The sequence below is a fragment of the Homarus americanus genome, unplaced genomic scaffold (assembly GCF_018991925.1).
Source record: "Homarus americanus isolate GMGI-L3 unplaced genomic scaffold, GMGI_Hamer_2.0 scaffold34921, whole genome shotgun sequence".
Lineage (NCBI taxonomy): Eukaryota > Metazoa > Arthropoda > Malacostraca > Decapoda > Nephropidae > Homarus > Homarus americanus.
The window spans coordinates 22392783-22414832 of NW_024741901.1; the positions used below are offsets into that span (position 1 = coordinate 22392783).

Consider the following 22050-nt stretch of genomic DNA (forward strand, 5'->3'; position numbering starts at 1 on the left):
TTAGAGCATTGGCATCTGTAAATTTGTTTATTGAGACTGAAACCATTTGCCCTTATCGGTAACGTAGTTAACCAGTTCGAGGCGCCCACCTCCTGTGCTATAGTTACTTTTTTTCAAATTCTCTGGTACTTGCAGCAACAGTTGCTGCAACTTATCACTTTGGCCGTGCTGTCGTTCTGTCTTAATGGACCTTCGAATCTTGTTTACTTCACTGGTATCCACCTCCCCTGTTATGTTCTGAGCTATTATGTGGTCCGTGAGGGCTTCCGTGAGCTTAACAGAGTTTTGATGTTCGGTGGCAGCAATTTCTCTGGATTGGTCAATCCCATTCCTCCCAGTCTCGGTGGTAGTGTTTCTGCTGGGGTTAAGTGAGGGTGTTTCACTAATTTGGGAATGAAATTGACGCTGATAGCTTCTTCCAGAGGGTGAAGGAGAGGTCCGATATCAGGGATAGTGCGCATCAGGTAGTTCCAGCGATGCTTGACTTCATGAGTGAATGCCGCAAAAGCCGCATGTGGCTCTGTGTTAGCAATCTCAGACAGAGCTTGGATTTCCCTAAGCCACTCATTCACCTTTCCCGTTACATACTCGGTCTTGAAGTCCGTCGTACCGATTACTGCGCCTAGGTGTTTTTGGCCATTCTTTGTTATTTTGACCTCACTTCCACCGAACACCTCCATTGCCCGTTCATAATGTTCTGGCTTCACAATGAGGAAGGACTTGCTGTCGTTTGGGTGGTACCCTAATTGTGGACCTCGTGATGTTAACAGGCCCCACCACTTTTTGATGTCCTCCACTTTTCCTGCTCCTTTAAGGTCGTCAGCGTACGCCACTTGCTTGACCTCAGTTGTTTCAAATTTTACTGTGTGTTGGAGCACGGATAGGCCTATTGCGTACATTGCCAATGCAACAGGGTCCCCCTGCGTTGTTCCCTTGGTTGACTGTATGATGGTATCACCTCTTAGAGCCTTGTTGTTTACTATATAGAGGTCTGATGGATTCCTATAGGAGTTTTCAATATACATTGCAAAGCTTGGACACTTGATATCTTGATGTTGTATAGTGCGGCCTTGCGGTTAAGTATGTTGAGTGCGTTTGAAGCGTCCACCAGAAGAACGGCCTCACAATCACGCTGCTCAAATATCGTTCTCATGGCGTGAATGGCAGCTTCCGCTCCAGGCTGGTGGCCAGCACAAACTTGCAGGCTCCTGCTGCTGCCCTGACATCATCGTTTACCACCTCCTTTATGCATTTTCCGATGATCCGCCTCAGCACTTCCCCACCTATAGGTCTATATCTTGATTCTTATCCAAGGAATGAGGTACTACTATTACTACTACTACTATTACGGTTATTACTACTGCTATTACTATTACTATTACTACTACTACTACTACTACTACTACTAATAATAATAATAATTATAAATGTCTCGGCAAAAAAGGCTTCGTATTACATAGTACAAAATTAAGCGTGATTAAAATATTAAGCTAAACTAATTAATAAACAATTGTCATTAACAAAAATAATCTCAATGTCAGGTGTTTTTTTATCCATCAAAAGAATACATTAATTATTTTATTTCACAGGTGTTGAAAAATTACGTCAACCATTTCTGAATATAAATGAAAATTACCTGAAGCTGATTAACATTATGACTTAAATAGTGATAACTTCGACGTATTTTGATAGACAACCAACCGTAACCTAACCTAACCTAACCTAACTAAAAACACCGTCAGGAATAAACTTCAGTTCTACACCACGAAAAAAATTACCTTTGACTAATTAACATCAATCACCTGTTCAATCACCTGCTGTAGTTATAAAGGTAAATTAACGTATATATGAAGGTAAATATAGGTAAAAACAACCTCTCCTGGTCCGTTACACTTAATGTACTCAACTCAATGTAATCAACTTACTTTGTATCCATCTCGTGCAGAGTACACACAAAGCAGATGGCACTTATGGTAGAAGCTGATTGTTAATTATCGTTATAGATGGATGAATTAGGTTACAAAATTATATATATTTAACTGAGTTTTTCATTCTAGTTCTCGACTTTTCTGACTGACTAACTGGTTAACTGACAGTTTTTACCGCATGAGGGAGTTTTTTTCTATTATTATTACTACGGTGAAAATAACCCAGTTACATGAAGTGGTTGAAACCCCGCACTAGAAATAAACAAACAAACTGACACAAAGACAATCAGAGTCTCTGTTTTCAGTTCCATCCATTGTTATAGTGTTGTATCTCCATTGTTCCTAGTCTCTCTCTTTCCTCCTTCTCTCCCTCCTTCCATACCTACCTCCCTCCCTACCTCTCATTCCCCCCTCCTCCCTCCTTCTCTCCTCCCTTCCATACCTACCTCCCTCCCTACCTCTCTCATTCCCTCCCTCCCTCCCCAATTCCTCCCTCCCTGCTCCCTTCCTCTCTCCCTTCCTTCCTTCCCTCCTATTTACCTTTAATATAAAATACTCTACTCGATATTAGCTTCAGGTGACATTGTTTGAGTTGTTCTTAAACGATTTGACGTACTGATTAACCATTGGTTGTAAACGTCTATATGTACAGTGGATGATGTGTGTGTGTGTGTGTGTGTGTGTGTGTGTGTGTGTTGTATACCATTCAATCCTTACCATATTAAACTACTATTATTACCTTCATTAGTATCATTGTTATCATCATCGTTACTCAGACATCCACACGTGTATAACAAGACTTTCAGGAACACAACATAATTATGATCATATGTTTCAGTATATTACAAGGCTTCGGGATCCTTAATTAATCTGATTACTTGGAAAAGACTCATGATATTAAGGTCAGGGAAAATAAGCAGCTTTAAACGTATTTTGAATGACAACTTTCTTTTTTGTTTTCATATGTCCTATAGAATACTACTGTATAATATATAACAATATTTTTGTTTAACTCCTCCAGATTTGTATAACTCAATGGGAAAGATTATATATGAATTGTAAACACTGGTGATATAATTCCTAAATATGAATAAGGATTAATTTGATATGAATAATACTGTATTTGAAAGTTAATAATTGTCACATATGTAGGAAAATATTTAGGTACAGTAAGTTAGTGAAAATAACACGAGGAGCCAATAACACTTTTTCCTACTACTGGTTATCATTTCTCCACAGCCCTTCCTCTCTCCCTCCATCCCTCTCTCTCTCTCCTTGCCGCCCTCCCTTTCTCCCTCCTACCCTCCTTCTCATCCCTCCTCTCTCCTCCTCCCTCCTTTCCTTTCCTCATCGTGGTTCGCTGTTTCACGGGGTCGATGCACCACCTCTCCTCACACTCTGTTGGCCTTTACCCGACTATTTCACGCAGACACAAAGACAACGTCCCAAAGCAGACAGCCACAGTCACTAACATCCCCTACCGCACAATCTCTCAGTCACACCTCCAGTCAGTCTCAGTCACAATCTCCCAGTTACAGTCTCTCAGTCACAGTCTCTCAGTCACAATCTCTCAGCCACAGTCTCTCAAAAACAGTCACTCGCCGCAGTCTCTCACACATAGTCTCTAAATTACAGTCTTCTAACCACAACACTATAACCACAACCAGTCACTTAACCTCAGTCTTCCAACCAGTCACTCAACTACAGTCACTCAACCGCAGTCTCTCAACCACAGTCACTAAACCTCAGTCTTCCAACCAGTCACTCGACCACAGTCTTCCCACCACAGTCACAAATAGACGGACACCACACCTGTGCTTGGGCCGGCTAGCTCGTCAATCCAGGGCAGGTGGCCAGAGAAGCGTATAATCCCCATCGCAGTCAGACTATTGCGTATATTCTCACCTGTTTACCTGTTAACTCCCGGAGCATAACATAACCATTAATGCTCCTCCTTAAAACATACACGTGTAAATGTTTTTGTTTTGTTTTTCAGTTTAAAAGCCTTGGATGTGATATTTTCATAATTTTGTTTTAATTTTGTAGCTGTAGTTAAACTATTGTACTTTTGCGCTAATATATATAGGCTTATCCTTTTTTGGGGGGTGGGGGGTTACTGCCTTGAATTTATTACCATTTTGCTTGAATATGATGATTTATTTCTTTTTTTTATACTCTCAAATATATTTTTCTTATGCTACACTTTTTATTAAATGTAATATTTTCCTCAGTTGTTACCTGTAGACGTTCAGCCATCAACCACGTTCACTATTGTATCCGCTCTTCTTTTTTTCTATTGTGAAGTGCATGAATATAATGGTTTATTCATAGTGAGAACAAAGTCAACACACGTCTACACCACAGAGTAATCTTCAGCGACATTGTAAAGTCCGAGACAGGAAAGGAGGAGGAGGGGAAGAGGAGGAGGGGGGAAGAGGAGGAGGAGCAGGAGGAGGGGGAAGAGGAGTAGGAGGAGGAAGCAGTGGTGGCACGGAGAAAGAAAAAGAAAAAAAAAGCCTTTGTGATATGTCTCCTTTGTGTTCTGGTACAATAGATCAGCTGTGCCATAAGCAGAAGAACAGAGAGCCAAGGCAGCAGATATCAAAGGTACTGGTACAACACTGTATCACCTGACTCAAATATTTAGGGACTTCGAGTTCGCCTTAGGGTGGATCAAGGGACAATCAAATGTATAGAAGGTTATAGAAACACGTGTAGGAGTGAAATCCATACAAGGAATAATTCAGATGTAAATATGTTTGAAATCTCCGCCTCTGTACTGATGTCTCTGACCCATTAACTCTTATTTATGAATAGTTTGAATAATGCTAATTTAAATGTCTGTAAATCTTAAATATTTTCCAGGAGAATAAAAAACAGATTAAATAATTTAGTAAAATAAATTAAATGTTAAGAAAGCTTTAGCAACATATACCATGCTGTAAAATTACCATTAAAGAACAGTACCTAATTACCAACTACAGTAACAATAGAAGCTTCTCCCGGCCAGAATGTGAAAATATTTACAGGAGATAATCTTAAATTCTTGGAGGTTACATGATATAGGTAAAACAACTATGTGGCAAGGAATTCCCCAGAGCCGGCCTGAATATTCAACAACATCCGAGGGTCAGGGAGCAATACACTATTTTAAAACCATTTTTCACACACTCTGGATATTAGGATGTTTCACGGCGAGATGAACTAAAAACAAATGTATTGATAGCCAAACTTTTTTACGTCATAAATGTATTTTTTTACAATAATAATAATAATAATAATAATAATAATAATAATAATAATAATAATAATAATAATAATAATAATAATAATAATGCACAAACATGTTAGGTTAAGACAGTGATCCAATGGAATGGCAACTCGTCTTTTCTAGCTGGAGCGAGACATATTACCGGAGACTCATGATCTGTCTTCCTCAGCTAGATAGTCCGAGGCTTCAGTATGACGTCGGTGGCCCCACGGAGATTGATGACAGCAGATGTGTGTGTGTGTGTGTGTCAGACCATCCTCAAGCAACCGAGGATGATGGGTTGAGAAATTGATGGTGAGAGGAAACACAGGTCAGAGGGCCTTCAAGCACACGGGGGCGGTGTGTGTGTGTGTGTGTGTGTGTGTGTGTGTGTGTTGAGATTGATGGTAAAAAAAGACAAATGTCAGGTGATTATTAACCTCTGCCTGGTCATGGATGTGAATAGAGATCATCATAATACAAATAAATAAAAAGCTTCACACAAAACCTAACCTAACCTAACCTAACCTAACCTAGCCTAACCTAACCTAGCTTAACCAATTTTAGGTATACTCTAGCTATCTTACGATGTTAAATGACGTTTTAAATGAAGTAACTTGTAGGAACGAACTTTACAAAATACCTCAGATAATTTCGAATATTGAATCTCAGGTATTCCAAGTATGACCATTTAATATCTCACGTCTCCAGCGGCAACACTTTTACTTAACTAGTGAAATCATTTTGAAGGAAATATCTCAACTGGTGATTAATTTCCTCATCAAACAGATAAAAATTGGAACATATGTTACATGATTGATGTTTGATGTCTTGATGTGCTGAGCTTCGATGCTGCTACGAATCATATTTAGTTTACCTAATGTTTTGGTAAAGGTAATGTTATAGTTCGTGTATTATTTTATTGTAAAATAATAAAGTTTCTTAGGCACAATGTTCATTATTCTGCTTAAACTGTTTAACAATATCAATGATAATTAATTCCTAATAAAAGTGTGAAAGAAAAGAAAAATTATTTTATCATCAAAGCATTGATTATAATTGTACAAGTATATATTTAAGTGTGTGTGTGTGTGTGTGTGTGTGTGTGTGTGTGTGTGTGTGTGTGTGAGGTATGTGTGGTGTGTGTGTGTGTGTGTGTGTGTGTGTGTGTTAACAGCATTTAAAAAATATTCAAGAGAAATTTCTGAAATTGTATTTTTTGTTGTTCCAGGGAGGTGCGGCACCAGCTGGAGTTGTGCCGAGTAACCAGGCTGGACTTCCAGAACTTCGAGGAACTGAGTTATCTGTGAGTTACACCTGTGTCTCTACCTTGAGGGGCTTAATTGTCAATATTCTCTGCAATGAGTTCACGCCTCAGTCAGTCCCAAGCATCCAAGCATCATTCTCAACAGGGACACACACACACACACACACACACACACACGCGCACACACACACACAACACACACACACACACACACACACACACACACACACACACACACACACACACACACACACACACACACGCACACACACTTCATCATCTTCACATCAAATTACCACAAAATTCAGTGTGTCAGGATGTCTGTTGACACATTATAGTATCTGCATAATGTTGCAAGGGCATGAAGGTCTCTGCTGGCACTTGATTTGCATCTCTTGAATCATCAGAAATCTTTTTTACCAGTTTAATTTTTAACTCATTAACAGTTTCTTTCCTCGCTCTCTCCCTCACTCACTAATGTAATTTTACAAATCACCCTCCTCTCTCCCCTTCATAGTCGACCCACAGGAACCTTCACGCCCATTGTCACTTTCCGTCAGAACCATGATAATCTCCTCCGTCAGGCACCATGATAATCTCCTCCGTCAGGCACCATGATAATCTCCTCCGTCAGGCACCATGATAATCTCCTCCGTCAAGCACCATGATAATCTCCTCCGTCAGGCACCATGATAATCTCCCCTCCGTCAGGCACCATGATAATCTCCTCCGTCTCTCCCCTCCGTCAGGCATGATAATCTCCTCCGTCAGGCACCATGATAATCTCCTCCGTCAGGCACCATGATAATCTCCCTCCGTCAGGCACCATGATAATCTCCTCTCCAGGCACCATGATAATCTCCTCCGTCAGGCACCATGATAATCTCCTCTGCAGCACCATGATAATCTCCCTCCGTCAGGCACCATGATAATCTCCCTCCGTCAGGCACCATGATAATCTCCGTCAGGCACCATGATAATCTCCTCCGTCAGGCACCATGATAATCTCCCCTCCGTCAGCATGATAATCTCCTCCGTCAGGCAATTATGATAATCTCCTCCTCCAGGCACCTTGATAATCTCCTCCGTCAGGCACCATGATAATCTCCTCCGCCAGGCACCATGATAATCTCCCTCCGCCAGGCACCATGGCAGGCCATGATAATCTCCCGTCTGCCAGGTACCGTGACAAGCCACCTCCTAGATAAATATAACTTACATTTATAATAAAACTAACAAACATTGAAATCACTTAATAAAAAATAAAAATATTTACCCACCATCAAATCTACTCTTAATATGGGTATTCATCCACAAATGAACACGTGTAAAAAAAAAAAAGTCCTACAAAATTTTGGGTTATTTTTGGACGCTCACGTTCAGGGTTTAATAGTTTGTGAATGACGCTGTTTTGAAACTGTTCCCGCCAGAGTAATTATATTTGGGGTTAATTTTCTGGCTCTTACAGGCGACCAATCGATAAGCTGAGAGAGAGAGAGAGAGAGAGAGAGAGAGAGAGAGATATTATAGTACGTACTTAGCCACACATACATATGCATAAACACACACACACACACACACACACGCACACACACACACACACAAACAAAGAGTCATGCAAAGTCTCTGATCTACATTCCTGATATAATCCCAACTAATCCAGGCAGACATACATGATATAACCCTTATTTATCCTCTTGTTCTGTATCTATCAGAACAGACATCCGGTAGACATTCCTGTAATAATTATTTCCTCATTGTTCCAGTAGACATTCCATAGACATATCTCTGGTCTAAGTACAGTATCTTAGTAGACATTCTTAGGTTAGGTTAGGTTAGGTTAGGTTAGGTGAGGAACAAGGATAAAAAGTTAATGTATAAGAATATTAACATTTGTGTTGATGAAAATATATATAATAAACTTGTTAAATACCCGATTATTTTATTTAACTATTATGAATAAATTAACTAGAGGATGGAAATAAATGTAAAGTATTATGTGTCTATTGTGTTAGTATTTGGTGAATCAAGTAACCGAGTGATTGGAACGACTGGTAGTGTGACCCAATAGGCAGTTGTATTAGATGTACCAGCTGGTGAAAGCCTGTGATTGGTTGGTGGACAGATGAGAAGGCGGGAAAAGTTATTGTTATGGGCGAACCAAGGGATGTGACTCACTCCGCTTCTGACCGTCCATTGGTAAACGACTGTCCCAGGTGGGTGGTGCGGTTCATAGCGAGGACACTAAATAGATCTAAGGCGAAGTACCCTGACATGTTAATGGTAGAATAGGATGTGATATTTAGTGAATTATTCTAGTATAAAGTAAAGGATTCAGACACACACACACACACACAAACACACGTTCTCCTTTCATTTACTGTTATTAATTCCTTCTTATTGCAATACGAGATATGCTCCTTCCCCAAACATCACACGACCCTAGGCTCTCCACTCCTTCACACACACACACACACACACACTTCCTTTACAAATTTATTACACAAATCCTTTCTGTTCTTTTTTTGGTCTTTCCTTCTCCTTTCTAACATCCAACTTTTACTATTTTTATCATACTTTCACTTCTCTTTCTTCCTTTATCTCTCTACTACTACACATCCCTATCGCTCTCTCCTCGACAGCTGAGTAAATTTCTTTTTACTCAAGTATTTTTTTTTTAGTTTCTACGTCCCTTTCACCTCAACCCAGCCTCCTTGATCCACACCCCATGATCTTCCATATGGCTGTTAGGGTCTCTTGTATACCCCATCTTTCCTTGCTTCTTCCTTCCTTCCTTCCTTCCTTACAGACTCTGACATATTTCCTTCTCATCATAAAAAACTCTGGACAGTATTTAATAATTTCCCAGATAAATCAATTGTGTGTTTAATATACCACACATTGGTCCATCAGTGAGACAAGTCAAGCCCTCTCCATTGCCAAACCCACATTGCTCTTCACTTGAAATACCTTCCTGACATATACTAGTCCCAGGAGATAACTCGCATACACTTACTCCAGCTGCCAGCCCTCAAGCGCCCTCTCTCTCTCTCTCCTACAGGTCCATCACCCACTCAGCTCTCAGGGAGGTGGAGGACGGCGCCTTCGGGTACCTGCCGAAACTACACACATTGTAAGTGCCAGTCTCACTTAAGTACTTAAGATAAGTATTTGTATGTTAACTAAAGAGGGACTTCATGGTATGTAGTGTTTGGTGTGGTGATGCGTAGATGATTGATATCAGTGGAGTCTAATCCGATTGCTCCTTACCTACTTAATGCGTAGCCAAGTGTGGAGTGCTTATTACTTATATATTAACTGTGTTGGGTTCACTACTTAAAGACTTCATATAAGTAGTTTTTATAAGTCCAATAATACGAAAAATTGTCTCTACTTAAGTCGTTCTCATAAGTGTAGTGGAGTGTTGCTGCTTACTGTAAATAATGTTCACAGAAATTAATATGTTTGTACTTACGTAATGATAAAAAAGTGTAGTACAATACGTTTTCGATATAGATACTTTTCGAACGAGGGGGCACTGCCTAGATACTTATATTCAGTGGATTGTGGTTTATTTTCCACTTAAATTACTTATAGTAGTGAAATATATCGTTTTACTACTTAAGATTTTAATGTTTGGTTTATGAACATCATATAACTCATTCATGACTGGTGTTTTATTGTGTATATAACATAGAGTGTGGCAGGTTTACTACTTCTATATATCCTCTGTAAAATGTGTAGTACCAAGTATTCTAGGGGTATATTCTGGAGGAGTTTATGTTAAGAAGGATAACCAATGGCCGACTTATTCTCGCGACCCAAATGGTTGATGCATCTGTGTTACTTCGCGGGTATATAAGCTGTGATTATTGTCGGACATTTGTCTGCAAGGGAAAAAATGTGAGTGTGTTCCACGTTAATGACGGTATTGTGACACCGTGAAAGACTTTTGTTGTGGTCAAAAGATAGAAAAGAAAAGAGGTGACCTTTCCTACATGGGATCAATACCTCGACGATGATGGAATGTTATTCAATGACGAGAAGGCTGTAATACTTCACATGACAGAGCCGGGAGGAGAATTCAAGAAGCACTTCCTGGTCACGACAACCACAATAGATCAGAACCCTTTAAAGAAAGAGTCCTGGAAGATGCATTTCCCGCCAAGGAAGAGTTTATTGAACTACCATGTAAGGAAAGCTTGAAGCTGGAATTTCCTACAAAAGTGCTTTATTCCCTCTGGATTGAATAGTTGGAGAAATTTCCAACTTTGTTAAAAAAGCCTTGGTCGTTCTGACACTATATCGAAGCGTCTGACTATACGTATCGGGCTTCTCTTCTGCTCTTTGCTTAAAATGATAAAACCGCTATCAACTGAGTGACCCACCTGATGCTAAGGTGACATGCTACAGGTAATCAACAACTAGCAACATCAGCTTAGGCCCACCCATCTTACTAATACAGTCTGAAATACGAGAATGTATCAGAAAGCTGTAAAACTGTAATCATTTGTTTGACTTGTCCTCAAGATTTTCTATAGAAGACAATTATTAAACTTCTTATTCAGCATAAAAGTGTCTCTTCTTACCTCATTATAAGTAACGTAGCTGTAAATGTTATAAACCATTGACTTATGTAATAGAAATCAATAAAGTATAGTATGTAAGTAACTACTATAAAGAAATTTAAGTAGAATATAACACAATTACTCCTAAAACATTCTAATTAAATACGTATTGTGTTTCATAGTAAAGTGTAAATATATCAATAAAATAATTCATACACTAGTAAATACAAAACTACCATTAGTGTTGTGTGCTAAAGTAGTAACACAATCTAGTATCATTATTGTATAGTGGATGTATCAGAGGCCTTTGACTACACACTGTACTAGAAAAATGTGTTGGGTGTTTTTGAACATATTTGAACATATTTCTATTACATATAATATTTTTATTTTTAGTATGTCATATATTCATCAGTCATAATGGTTACATAATCATATTTTGTCGTAATTAACAGTGATGTATATATATTTCAAGTCTGTAACAAATTATATGTTTTTGTTAATTGTTATGACAGTTTTAAATAATATGTGTGTGTGTGTGTGTGTGTGTGTGTGTGTGTGTGTGTGTGTTGGGGGGGGGATGGATGTGTGTGTGTGTGTGTGTTTTAAGGTGTTGTGGTTTCGTAAAGTGTATTATGTGTTAGGAAAGTGTGGTATAGCGTCGTTTTAGTAAGTTGTATCAAAAGCGAATAAACTAGCTATAAAAATTAGTAATTCATCAATACATATTTTGTTTATCCTGCACCGCAAATCCTTTTAGCATAGCTTGTAGTATGCAAATACGTGTAAATCAGACTCACTCTCTCTCGTCTAAAAATATCTGAAGTGTGTCTGTAATTCTCTGGACTCATTGGCGTCTCTCAATCGAAGCATAAATAATAATTGAATTCAGTCATAAAAAAATAAAAGGTATTAATGCTACAGTATACAGTATGTAGTGCACCATGGCTAGTCAGGACACCGAACACGTTCTTGATTTGACCCCAAACGGCTCTGAGGTGACAACTATTAATAATTAAATGTAATCACGTTAGAAATAAAAATACTCTCCATTATTCTGACAATTATAGCGTAAATGATTGGCTATGGCTTTCATCTCTTACCCGCTCGTTTTCGTTCGGGGGCACTCTGAGTCGACCCAGCTGTGAATGGGTACCTGACTTTAGTTGAGGAAGTGAGGGTGATCAAGTACAGTGGTGATCATCCTTCTTATCTACCGATCCATTAGTGTTCAGAGAGCGGTATCGTCAGTGTCCTTAAGAGAGTCAAACCTGTACGACCCAGTTTAAGTAATGTTATACCCTCAAGATCCATCTACAGTTGCGTGTATTTTTCGAGGCCATGTCATGATGACCCTTGTGCCTTTTCAGGGGATGTGGCAGTGATACTGACAGTCCCTCCATCCACCCGTCTCTTTCCCTCCATTGTCCCTCTCCCCATCCGTTTCTCCCCCGTCCGACCCACGTCCACCCCCCACCCACCCCCCCCTCAGTCCCTTCGCCCTTCGTCCGGTGATGTCAGATTTGATTTGTGTTCGATAACTTTCCTTTGACCAAAGTTTTGTGAAAAGAAAATTCACGTGTGGTGGTGGGAGTACGCTTAAACAATGTTAATATTTATTTTGTTCTGAAATGACATATACTACTCTGAATTATGAGGTATGAGGAGTGAGGGAGTTAGGAGTGAGGGGGGTGAGGAGTAAAGGGGTGAGGGGTGTGGGGGTGAGGAGTGGAGGGGTGCGGGGGTAAGGAGTGAGTGGGTGAGGATTGTAGGGGTGAGGGGTGTGGGGGTGAGGAGTGGAGGGGTATAGGGGTGAAAGATTGATGGGGTATATGATGAGGAATGAGACATGTACAATGAAGAGTTATGGATGTGGAATAAAGAGTAAGGACTAAAAGAAATGTGGAGTGAGGGAATAAGGGGGTGAGAAGTAAGGGCTTAGGATGGGGTGAGGAGGAAGGGATGTTTACCGGGACATTCACTACCATGGCGTCTGGCAAGGACTGAGTGGATCTTAAAGCATCACATTTTACGGGCCGGTCTATCGTTTTTACAACACCTCCGAGGCCATCATAGAGCTGAACACGTAATGTATATCGGCTTTCATGGCTCGCTTATCAGGGTACACGTCTCTTGTTCTGGCCTGGTGCAGCCTCTTCCCTGCAGGAGACAAAAATCGTTTCCAGTGAATCAGCATGTTGTTCAAGCTTCGTACGCACGTTTAATTCACAGTGGATAAGAGAACGCATTAAGGTAGATTGTCATTATGAGTTAGTGACATCTGTGAACCCATTACTGGGACTCGAGTCTGTTTACAACTTGAAGATATAGAGTTTAATTGATATTTTTAAGAAGGAAGCCGCTGTAAAGTTACGGTTTAATTGGTATAAAAAAGTAGTTAAGTGAAATAATTACCCGCCCGGGCAAGTCAGTAAGCAGGAGAGAAATAAAATAATTAAACAGAGTAACCACGAACTGAAGCAGGGGGAGGAAAGAGGGGGAGGTGCAGTGTGTAACAAACCCCTCTATTCACTTCCTGGTTCAATGTTAATTTCCAGTGGAGTTGTTTTGGTTCGATGTTAAGGCAAATTATCTTGTCCAGTTCAGTTCGCTTGGAATTAGTTAACGGGAGTGATTGTTTCCAGGGCAATAATTAAGTCGTCTGGAACTACCTGCATGTTGATGAGAGTTCAGATGGTGTTGGTGTGTGGTAATTGTTTGTATTTCGAGGTAAAGTTTTGTTACATTGTGTTTGATAATTATTACCTTGATAGTGCATTATTATTGTTTATTATTATTATTGTTATTATTATTATGATTATTATTATATATATATTTTTTTTTATTATTAGTTTTGAGATCGTTTTGAAATCAAGTCAATTTGTATGTCTATAGTTTGTTTGGACACACTGCAGTCTTTATATTCATTGTTGTGAATTAAAGAACACAGACGACCTGAGTCTCTTGCCTCGTATTACCGGCCTCTGCAGTTAATGTCTCTGTTGATATAAATAAAAGAAAACATATCAATTATCATGGCAATATTGAATCCAATTTCCATCAAATATTGTTCAATTATCTCCCTGATATTTGAGTTAATGTCAGTTGATTCATGGAAATTAAGAGGTAAATGGTGTTCAGATCAGTAAAGTGATCAGTAAACAGGTGCCCTTAGAGCCTCCCGAGAGCCACTTTAAAGCTGGGAAGTTGTCACACACTAACTAACGACATGAGAAGTATATTGATATATTTATTTGATTATTTAATTATTACAACATAAACAAATGCAAAATAAACAAAAAAAATATCATGTGGATAACGAAAGTACAAACTATAAATGAATAACATAAATATTACTGAACCTAAAGTGAATCTCGTTACAAACAACTCAAATACCCTACAGCCGTAAACAGTTTGTTGTGTTTTAAGGCTGAATCAGACAATTATCATCATAACACAATACCATAAATATCAAAATCCTCCTCGCATGTTAATATACACCACAATACAGCGATATAAGACACCCGCCTCCAACAACACAAGCCAGGAAGTTACCAGAAGACTTTGTAGACCTGGCAAACGCTCGGCGGGAAACAGGAAATGCGACAGGAAGACCTCGTAATAGTGCTTTTCTGCCTCTTATGGTGTTTGGTGTTTGGATGCTCCTTTAAGTTTCCAGGCGGAGGCGGTGTTTTGTTGAAGTTGAGGAGGAGTTAAGTTCAAGTTATTAGCCTAAGTTTCTACATAATAATTATCATCTCACGTTTCAATGGTTCCTCAAGGGATGATGGAGAGGTAATTGAAATACTTGTTTTTGAAGTGAGGTTATTCTTCCAAGGTCTGGGAGTAGATCTTGAGAACGTAAGGAAACTGTACTGTACAACTCAAAGGGGTTAGGGGGGGGGGGGTAGGGATTTAGGCTAGGAGCGGTGTTGGTTGGTAGTGGCGTCGGATATAGCCCTGTCTAACCGAATTAAGCTTCTACCGACCTCTGCTGACCTCACCCGACCTCGCCCGACTTATATTTAATGTGGCTCTACCTTATATAGGCCTTAGATTGATATAGAATCGATTTTTCACGCATAGCTTATGGTGTGGTAGATAGACAGACACTATGTTAGCTGAGGTAGAATAGCTTTTTTAGACGGGGAGAGAGAGAGAGAGAGAGAGAGAGAGAGAGAGAGATAAATAGAAAAAATTCCAGTGATAAAAATAGAGAGAAAGAAAGACAGGAGCAGAAAGAAAGAGACAGGATGAAAGATAAAAAAGTAAAAAAAAAGAATAGTAAGCTCTTTTTTTTTTCTTCTATCTTATTTAGATTTCAATTTCGGGGATAAATACACTGAACAACTTTTAAGAGTTTCGTATGCACACAACTTTTTCCAGAGTTAAGATACACTCATACATGACTTACCTTAAATCCATAACTCTATTCGCACTCGCATGTTGGAATTAATGTTTATATACACAGATCCGCTAAAGTTTATATCATTCGTACAAATCCGATGAAATTCGAGTTTACGCTTTCACAGCTATTATAATTTAGGTTCGTAGCTACGCATTCGGCAAAGTTTTAGGTTCGTGACTACACATTCGGCAAAGTTTTAGGTTCGTGACTACACATTCGGCAAAGTTTTAGGTTCGTGACTACACATTCGGCAAAGTTTTAGGTTCGTGACTACACATTCGGCAAAGTTTTAGGTTTGTAACTACACATTCGCCAAAATTTAGATTCATACCCACATATATTCGTACCCAACATACTTTCTCGTTTTCTTAACATCTCTGCACCATTATGTAAACGACGTAGAATCTGTATTGCTATTTGTACAACTCAAAGGGAACTTACTCCATGTTTACTCTCCCACAGAGACCTGAGCGACAACCATCTCCTAACACTGTCTTGGCGTATCCTGTGGCCCGCCTCTCTCCTCAGGTGAGTTGGTGCTATCGTGACTTACCTGTGTGAGTTGTCTCTGTCATCATCATCATCATCATCATCATCATTGTATTCATTATTATTATCATCATTATAATTATCATCATCATCATCACTTACCATCATCGATATGCTATTAGTTACGTATCTTGCTATCGATCTATACTATTTACAATATATGTTACACTATATAGGGATAATAACTGATTAGCGATAACTTCTATGTATCTACCTTTTCTCGAACCTTCTGGCTGGTCATAAGCGATCAGACACATCATAGGAATATACTGTATGCATTAACGAATAGCTTCATACTAAACCTAACCTAACCTAACCTAACCTAACCTAACTTACAACAAAAGGTAAAATTTGGTTATCTTATGACGGTAAACGACTTAAATGAGACAAAGCAATTTTTTTCCTTATGCAAAATAATTTTCTTTAAGTCACAACAACAGAAACAAAAAGTTATCCCTATCTGGCAAAAACGAAAGAGCTCCCTTTCTCTATCTCTCTACTCTCTCTATCTGTCTATATAATTATCTTTCTCTCTCTCTCTCTCTCTCTCTCTCTCTCTCTCTCTCTCTCTCTCTCTCTCTCTCAAACGACTACTGAGAAAGGATCAGGAAGTCGCTCTCCCTGACATGACTCTCCCCTGTGTTTAAACTCTGTAATGGTTCAGTAACTTCACTTGAAAATCCCGCTTTTTTCCCTCCTTTCTTTGCGCTGCGTCCCATTTTCTTACGACGAGCCGCATTTCCCCCACCTTCTTAGAGATAGATCCAATTTTCTCTCATTTCTTCAGATATATTTAAGTTTTCGTTTACCTTCTTAAAGACCGGTTCAGTTTTCTCGAGTTAAAACCAAATTTCTCGAAGGATTTCCAGTTTTTCGTATTTTTACTGACACCCGATTGTTTTTCGAACCTTATCAAGCAAAACCAATCTTCGTGAGATAAATCAAATTTTGTTTTTTCTGAATTTAAATATAGATGCAGTTTTCATACACTTGCTGGTCAAAATTAATATTCTCAAGATAGGGGTTGGGTGTAAACTCGGCTACCTAGTATGGGCCAATAGATCCGCTGCAGTTTCCTCCATTCTTTTGTTCCTAATGAATCTTTGTCGAGAGGCAGTAAGAATATGTGTTTTGGTGTCAATAAACATAGACATTTTAGTTGTACTCCCACTGTGTTCTGCACTTAAGATCTGTGATTAGAGCAGCTGCAGTAGTAAAACAATGTAGATATTTCTGTTGAGTGCAATGTAAACTTTCGTGTAGGTGAGTATCATCAAGTGAATGTGTGTTACTAGAGAGAGAATGATGAATAGGTTATTAGTATGGAGTAAAAACAGAGTAGGAGCAGGAACTGAGCCTTGAGGTACTCCAGGTTTAATAAACATTGTTAAAAATATAAATAGTTCACAACTTTAGGGATATTTTTGAGATATTAAATCCATAGGGAGAGCTCAGATAAGTATCACTATCAAATATATCCACAAAGGCGTCCCCTTACTAAAGACTGAAGATATTTGAAGCAAGACGACTTAAACTGATGGAGGTTAAATGACATAGGAAAAGAGATCCACATGATTAATCTAGTCGAAGGTATATATGAGTTTTGAGAGGCAGAGGTTCGGTAGAATGGAATTTCAAGAGATAAGTTATGGGTCCTCCCAGATGGCTTCGTGGGCCGATTGAGGACGCGTGGGGATGGCAACATTGGGTGTAGCTTGGAGAGAGATAGAGAAGAGATTATCCATGACATTAATGAATCAAGGAGACCAAAAGAAGGAAATATAGCAAAGTCAAGCTGAAACCAAACCTTTGTCAGAAGCTTAAGAAACATAAATAAACGAAGTAGTTGTAGGATCAGTAGGATCAGTAACAGTAGTGTAAGAGTAACAGCAAGGTAACATCAATGGCTGTAGGATCAGTAGCAGAAGTAACGCCAACAATAATGTAGCAGCAACGACAACAGCAATGGGGCAGCAATCATCGTAAGAGCAACACCAGGAACCACAAGGACAGAAGGAGGTGTGGGAGAGGAGGAGGGGAGGGAAGAGGAGAGGGAGTGTGGGAGGGAGGAGGGGGAGCATACAAGGGGAGGAGGGACGACAGGGAAGAAGGAGGGAGTGTGAAAGGGAGGAGGGTGTGAAAGAGAGGAGGGAGGTGTGGGGAGGGAAGGGAGGAGGGGAGCGTGGGAGGGAGGAGGGTGTGGGGAGGGTGGAGCGGGTTGGAAGGGGGGTTAAAGCTGCCTAGCATTCTAGCTCACCTGCTCTTTCAATGTGTGTGTGAGTGTGTGTGTGTGTGTGTGTGTGTGTGTGTGTGTGTGTGTGTGTGTGTGTGTGTGTGTGAGTGTGTGTGTGAGGCATGAAAAGAGAATATGCGAATGAGTTTTAAATGTGTTGTTTACATTACCATCATCGCTTACGTATCCAGTTTTTAACTCAACTAACTTTATATACAAACTTCCAGCTCATATCTCTCTCTCTCTCTCTCTCTCTCTCTCTCTCTCTCTCTCTCTCTCTCTCTCTCTCTCTCTCTCTCTCTCTCTCTCTCTCTCTCTACATTACCAGCATATTTTTTTTTCCTTTACTGGAGGTAGTTTTCTAACCCTTGTGTATGGTGTCGCCTCTGAGCTAAATAAATCATCTGGCGTTAACTAAATGAAAGTGGCGTCCCTGTATGAAGTGGGTAAAAACATTTATAATTTACCTTTAAAACAAAATAAATGAAATGTTTTTTATAGATAAACACACAAAAATTATTATTCTATTAAGTATATATATTTTACTTTTGAAATAGGATGACTATTTTCCTTTAATAAAGAGAGATACACAGACAGACTGAGATACAGACGAAAAGAAAGAGACAAGGCACTGAGAAAATACGAAGAGTGAAACAAAGAGAAGTGAAGAGAACTGATGCAGCAGAGACAGAGAGAGAGAGCGAGAGAGAGAGAAAGAGAGAGAGAGAGAGAGAGAGAGAGAGAGAGAGAGAGAGAGAGAGAGAGAGAGAGAGAGAGAGAGAGAGAGAGAGAGTGAGATGAAAAATGTTTAGCCTAAAACCTCAAAGCTAATATTTAGGTTGACGACACAAGCCTAGAGAAAGATTAATGACCCTCTTTTTTGTTCTTCAATATTTCCATAGCCATAGTCTCAGTGTTAGGTTAGGTTCGGTTAGGTTAGGTTAGGTTAGGTTATATAGAGGATAAGTTAATGGGGTCATATTAGGCCATAGTAAGTTAAGTTTGATTAGATTATGGTGTAAGGGTAAGTTTGGTTATATTGGGTTAGATTAGGTTCTGAGTTAGGTCAGGTTAGGTGAGGTTGAGTTAAAATATGTTAAGAGCACGTTAGATTAAATTATGTTGGGGATATGTTAAGTTAAATAAGGTCAAGTTAAGTTGTGTTCAGTTTAATTAAGTTAGGTCAAGAATAAGTTAGGTTAGATCAAAGTCGGTGAGTGTGTGTGTGTGTGTGTGTTTCATGGTAGCTCCTGATCCTGTAAATTAAAACCAGACAAACGAACAGACAGAGTAGCGAATAGACAGACAGACAGACAGACAGACAAACAGACAAACAAAATACTATACAGATCGACAGACAGACAGACAGACAGACAGACAGACAGACAGACACAATAGCAGACATACAGACAGACAGACAGACAGACAGACAGACAAACAGATAAATACAAACCGAAATCGAACCCAATTACAGGTAGCCTTAGAGGCTATTCAAGCATCACAACAAGAAACACATCAAACAGACGCGCTACTAATTAAGCCCCTACTAATTACACTCTGGGCAGGTAAGGTTCCCATAATCACCTGTGTGCCGACCCAAAGGGAACAATATTATTATTATCATTATCAGTGTCAACAACAGCAGTATTGAGTGTCCTAAAGTGGTGAATATTCTGTGGAGAGAGAGAGAGATAGAGAGATAAAGAGAATAATGAAGAGAGAGAAAGAGATATTACGAGAAGATAAACAGAAAGGCAGACAGGTAGTCATAAAAATGCAGAAAAAGAGAGAGAATGAAATTTAAAGAAAGAAAAGAAGGAAGACTGAGATTTAAAAGTATTCACCACCAAAGATTCAAACATTCAACATTAAAGGTTTAAACATTCACAATCAAAGATACAAACATTCACCTATTCATCATCAAGGGTTCAAACATTCACCACAACATTCATCATCAAACATTCACTACAACATTCACCACCAAAGATTCAAACATTCAACATTAAAGGTTTAAACATTCACAATCAAAGGATCAAATATTCATCATCAAAGGTTTAAACGTTCACTATCAAAGATACAAACATTCACCACAACATTCATCATCAAGGGTTCAAACATTCACCACAACATTCACCATCAAGGGTTCAAACATTCACCACAACATTCATCATCAAACATTCACCACAACATTCACCATCAAGGGTTCAAACATTCACCACAACATTCATCATCAAACATTCACCACAACATTCATCATCAAACATTCACCACAACATTCACCATCAAGGGTTCAAACATTCACCATAACATTCATCATCAAACATTCACCACAACATTCACCATCAAGGGTTCAAACATTCACCACAACATTCATCATCAAACATTCACCACAACATTCACCATCAAGGGTTCAAACATTCACTACAACATTCACCATCTAAGGTTCAAACATTCAACAACAAAGCGAGAAGAGATGAAAGTACTGTTTAATGGCTGCGTAATTATATCTTCATTTTACCATTACAAAACCCAACCTATTTGCTGGTGGTTTAAAAAAATGTTAAATCATCGTAATTAATTTGATTTAATAACATCTAATTACGCACTGAAAAGCCTAAAATTACTTTATTCTCAAAAAGACTTGACAAATTTAATGTTTATTTTATCACGTTGACAGTCTAAAATCACCCCAATGACAGTTTAAAATCACCTCAATGACAGTTTAAAATCACCTCAATGACAATTTAAAATCACCTCAATGACAGTTTAAAATCACCCCAATGACAGTTTAAAATCACCTCAATGACAGTCTAAAATCACCTCAATGACAAGCTATTATTGTAACTTGTTTATTGAATATGTAGGAATGGTTGATGATTAGAGTTGTATTTTTCTTAGGAATTTCTAGTCGTATATACTCACATACAGGCACATACTATTCGTACATACACACATAGGTTTAGGGATAACCACTTTATGGCGATAGATTCAATATAAATCTGATTTATTTTTTACTCGAAATATGGAATTGATGTGTCCAAAAAGTCAGTCATGTAGATATATGTATTTTAAAAGTAATACTGATTTTTTTCTTTAATAACCAAATTTAAAATAATCTTATATAATATAATTTGCCTAACGTAATCTAGTTAATTTAGGTAATGTTTTTAGATATCGAGGGACTCTGAATGATATTTAGTCCATTTACCATATATGTACTATTTTTCACGGACTAATAACAATAATGACAATAACAAAATGTTGTTTAAATTTAGCAACAGATTTTGTTTCAGTTTTAGTATATAACAAGATGGCCATATTCCTCAAAGGAGTGAGCGTGTGTTTGTGTAAATTTTCGATAACTCATTAATATGCAAAAATTTCCCTTTACTCCAGGTCGTCAGGCATCACAGTATAATATCATAACATGTTTACTTCCTCTCTCCTCTCTACCTCACTAGAGACTCACTGCGTCACATCAACACATCAGGCAACCCTCTGGCGCCGGACGACTGCAAGAACGTGTGGCTGCAGACCTGGTGGCAGCAACAGATTTGTCAGACGCAGAAGACGCGGCCCGAGAAGACATGGCGAGAGGAGAGCACTAACACAGGTGGACAGGGGGAGGCAGAAGCAGTGGCGGGGGGTTCTTCGAAGAGGGAGACTGAGCGTGGAGAGGCAGCTGGGAGAGATAACTTATTAGATATGTTTGCCAACTCGACGACCAACTCCACCACAGACGACTGCTCGCCACCCGGCACCACCACCACCTCCACCTGTTGTAAGTTCCGCTGTCTTGGTTTGGTGACACTGTCCTTTGATAACTGTTAGCTTTAGTAACCTCTTA

At 39.1% G+C, this 22050-nt stretch overlaps 1 protein-coding gene across 2 annotated transcripts in view; it reads left to right on the top strand.

Moving 5' to 3' along the window:
- Positions 1-22050, top strand: part of LOC121876235 (high affinity nerve growth factor receptor-like) — a 96307-nt gene that overhangs the window by 52132 nt on the left and 22125 nt on the right. For both annotated transcript variants that reach the window (XM_042381233.1, XM_042381234.1), the window contains exons 2-5: positions 6410-6484; positions 9507-9578; positions 15884-15949; positions 21665-21984. In XM_042381233.1, coding sequence (XP_042237167.1) covers positions 6410-6484; positions 9507-9578; positions 15884-15949; positions 21665-21984 — 533 coding nt within the window. The remainder of the gene's footprint in view (positions 1-6409; positions 6485-9506; positions 9579-15883; positions 15950-21664; positions 21985-22050) is intronic.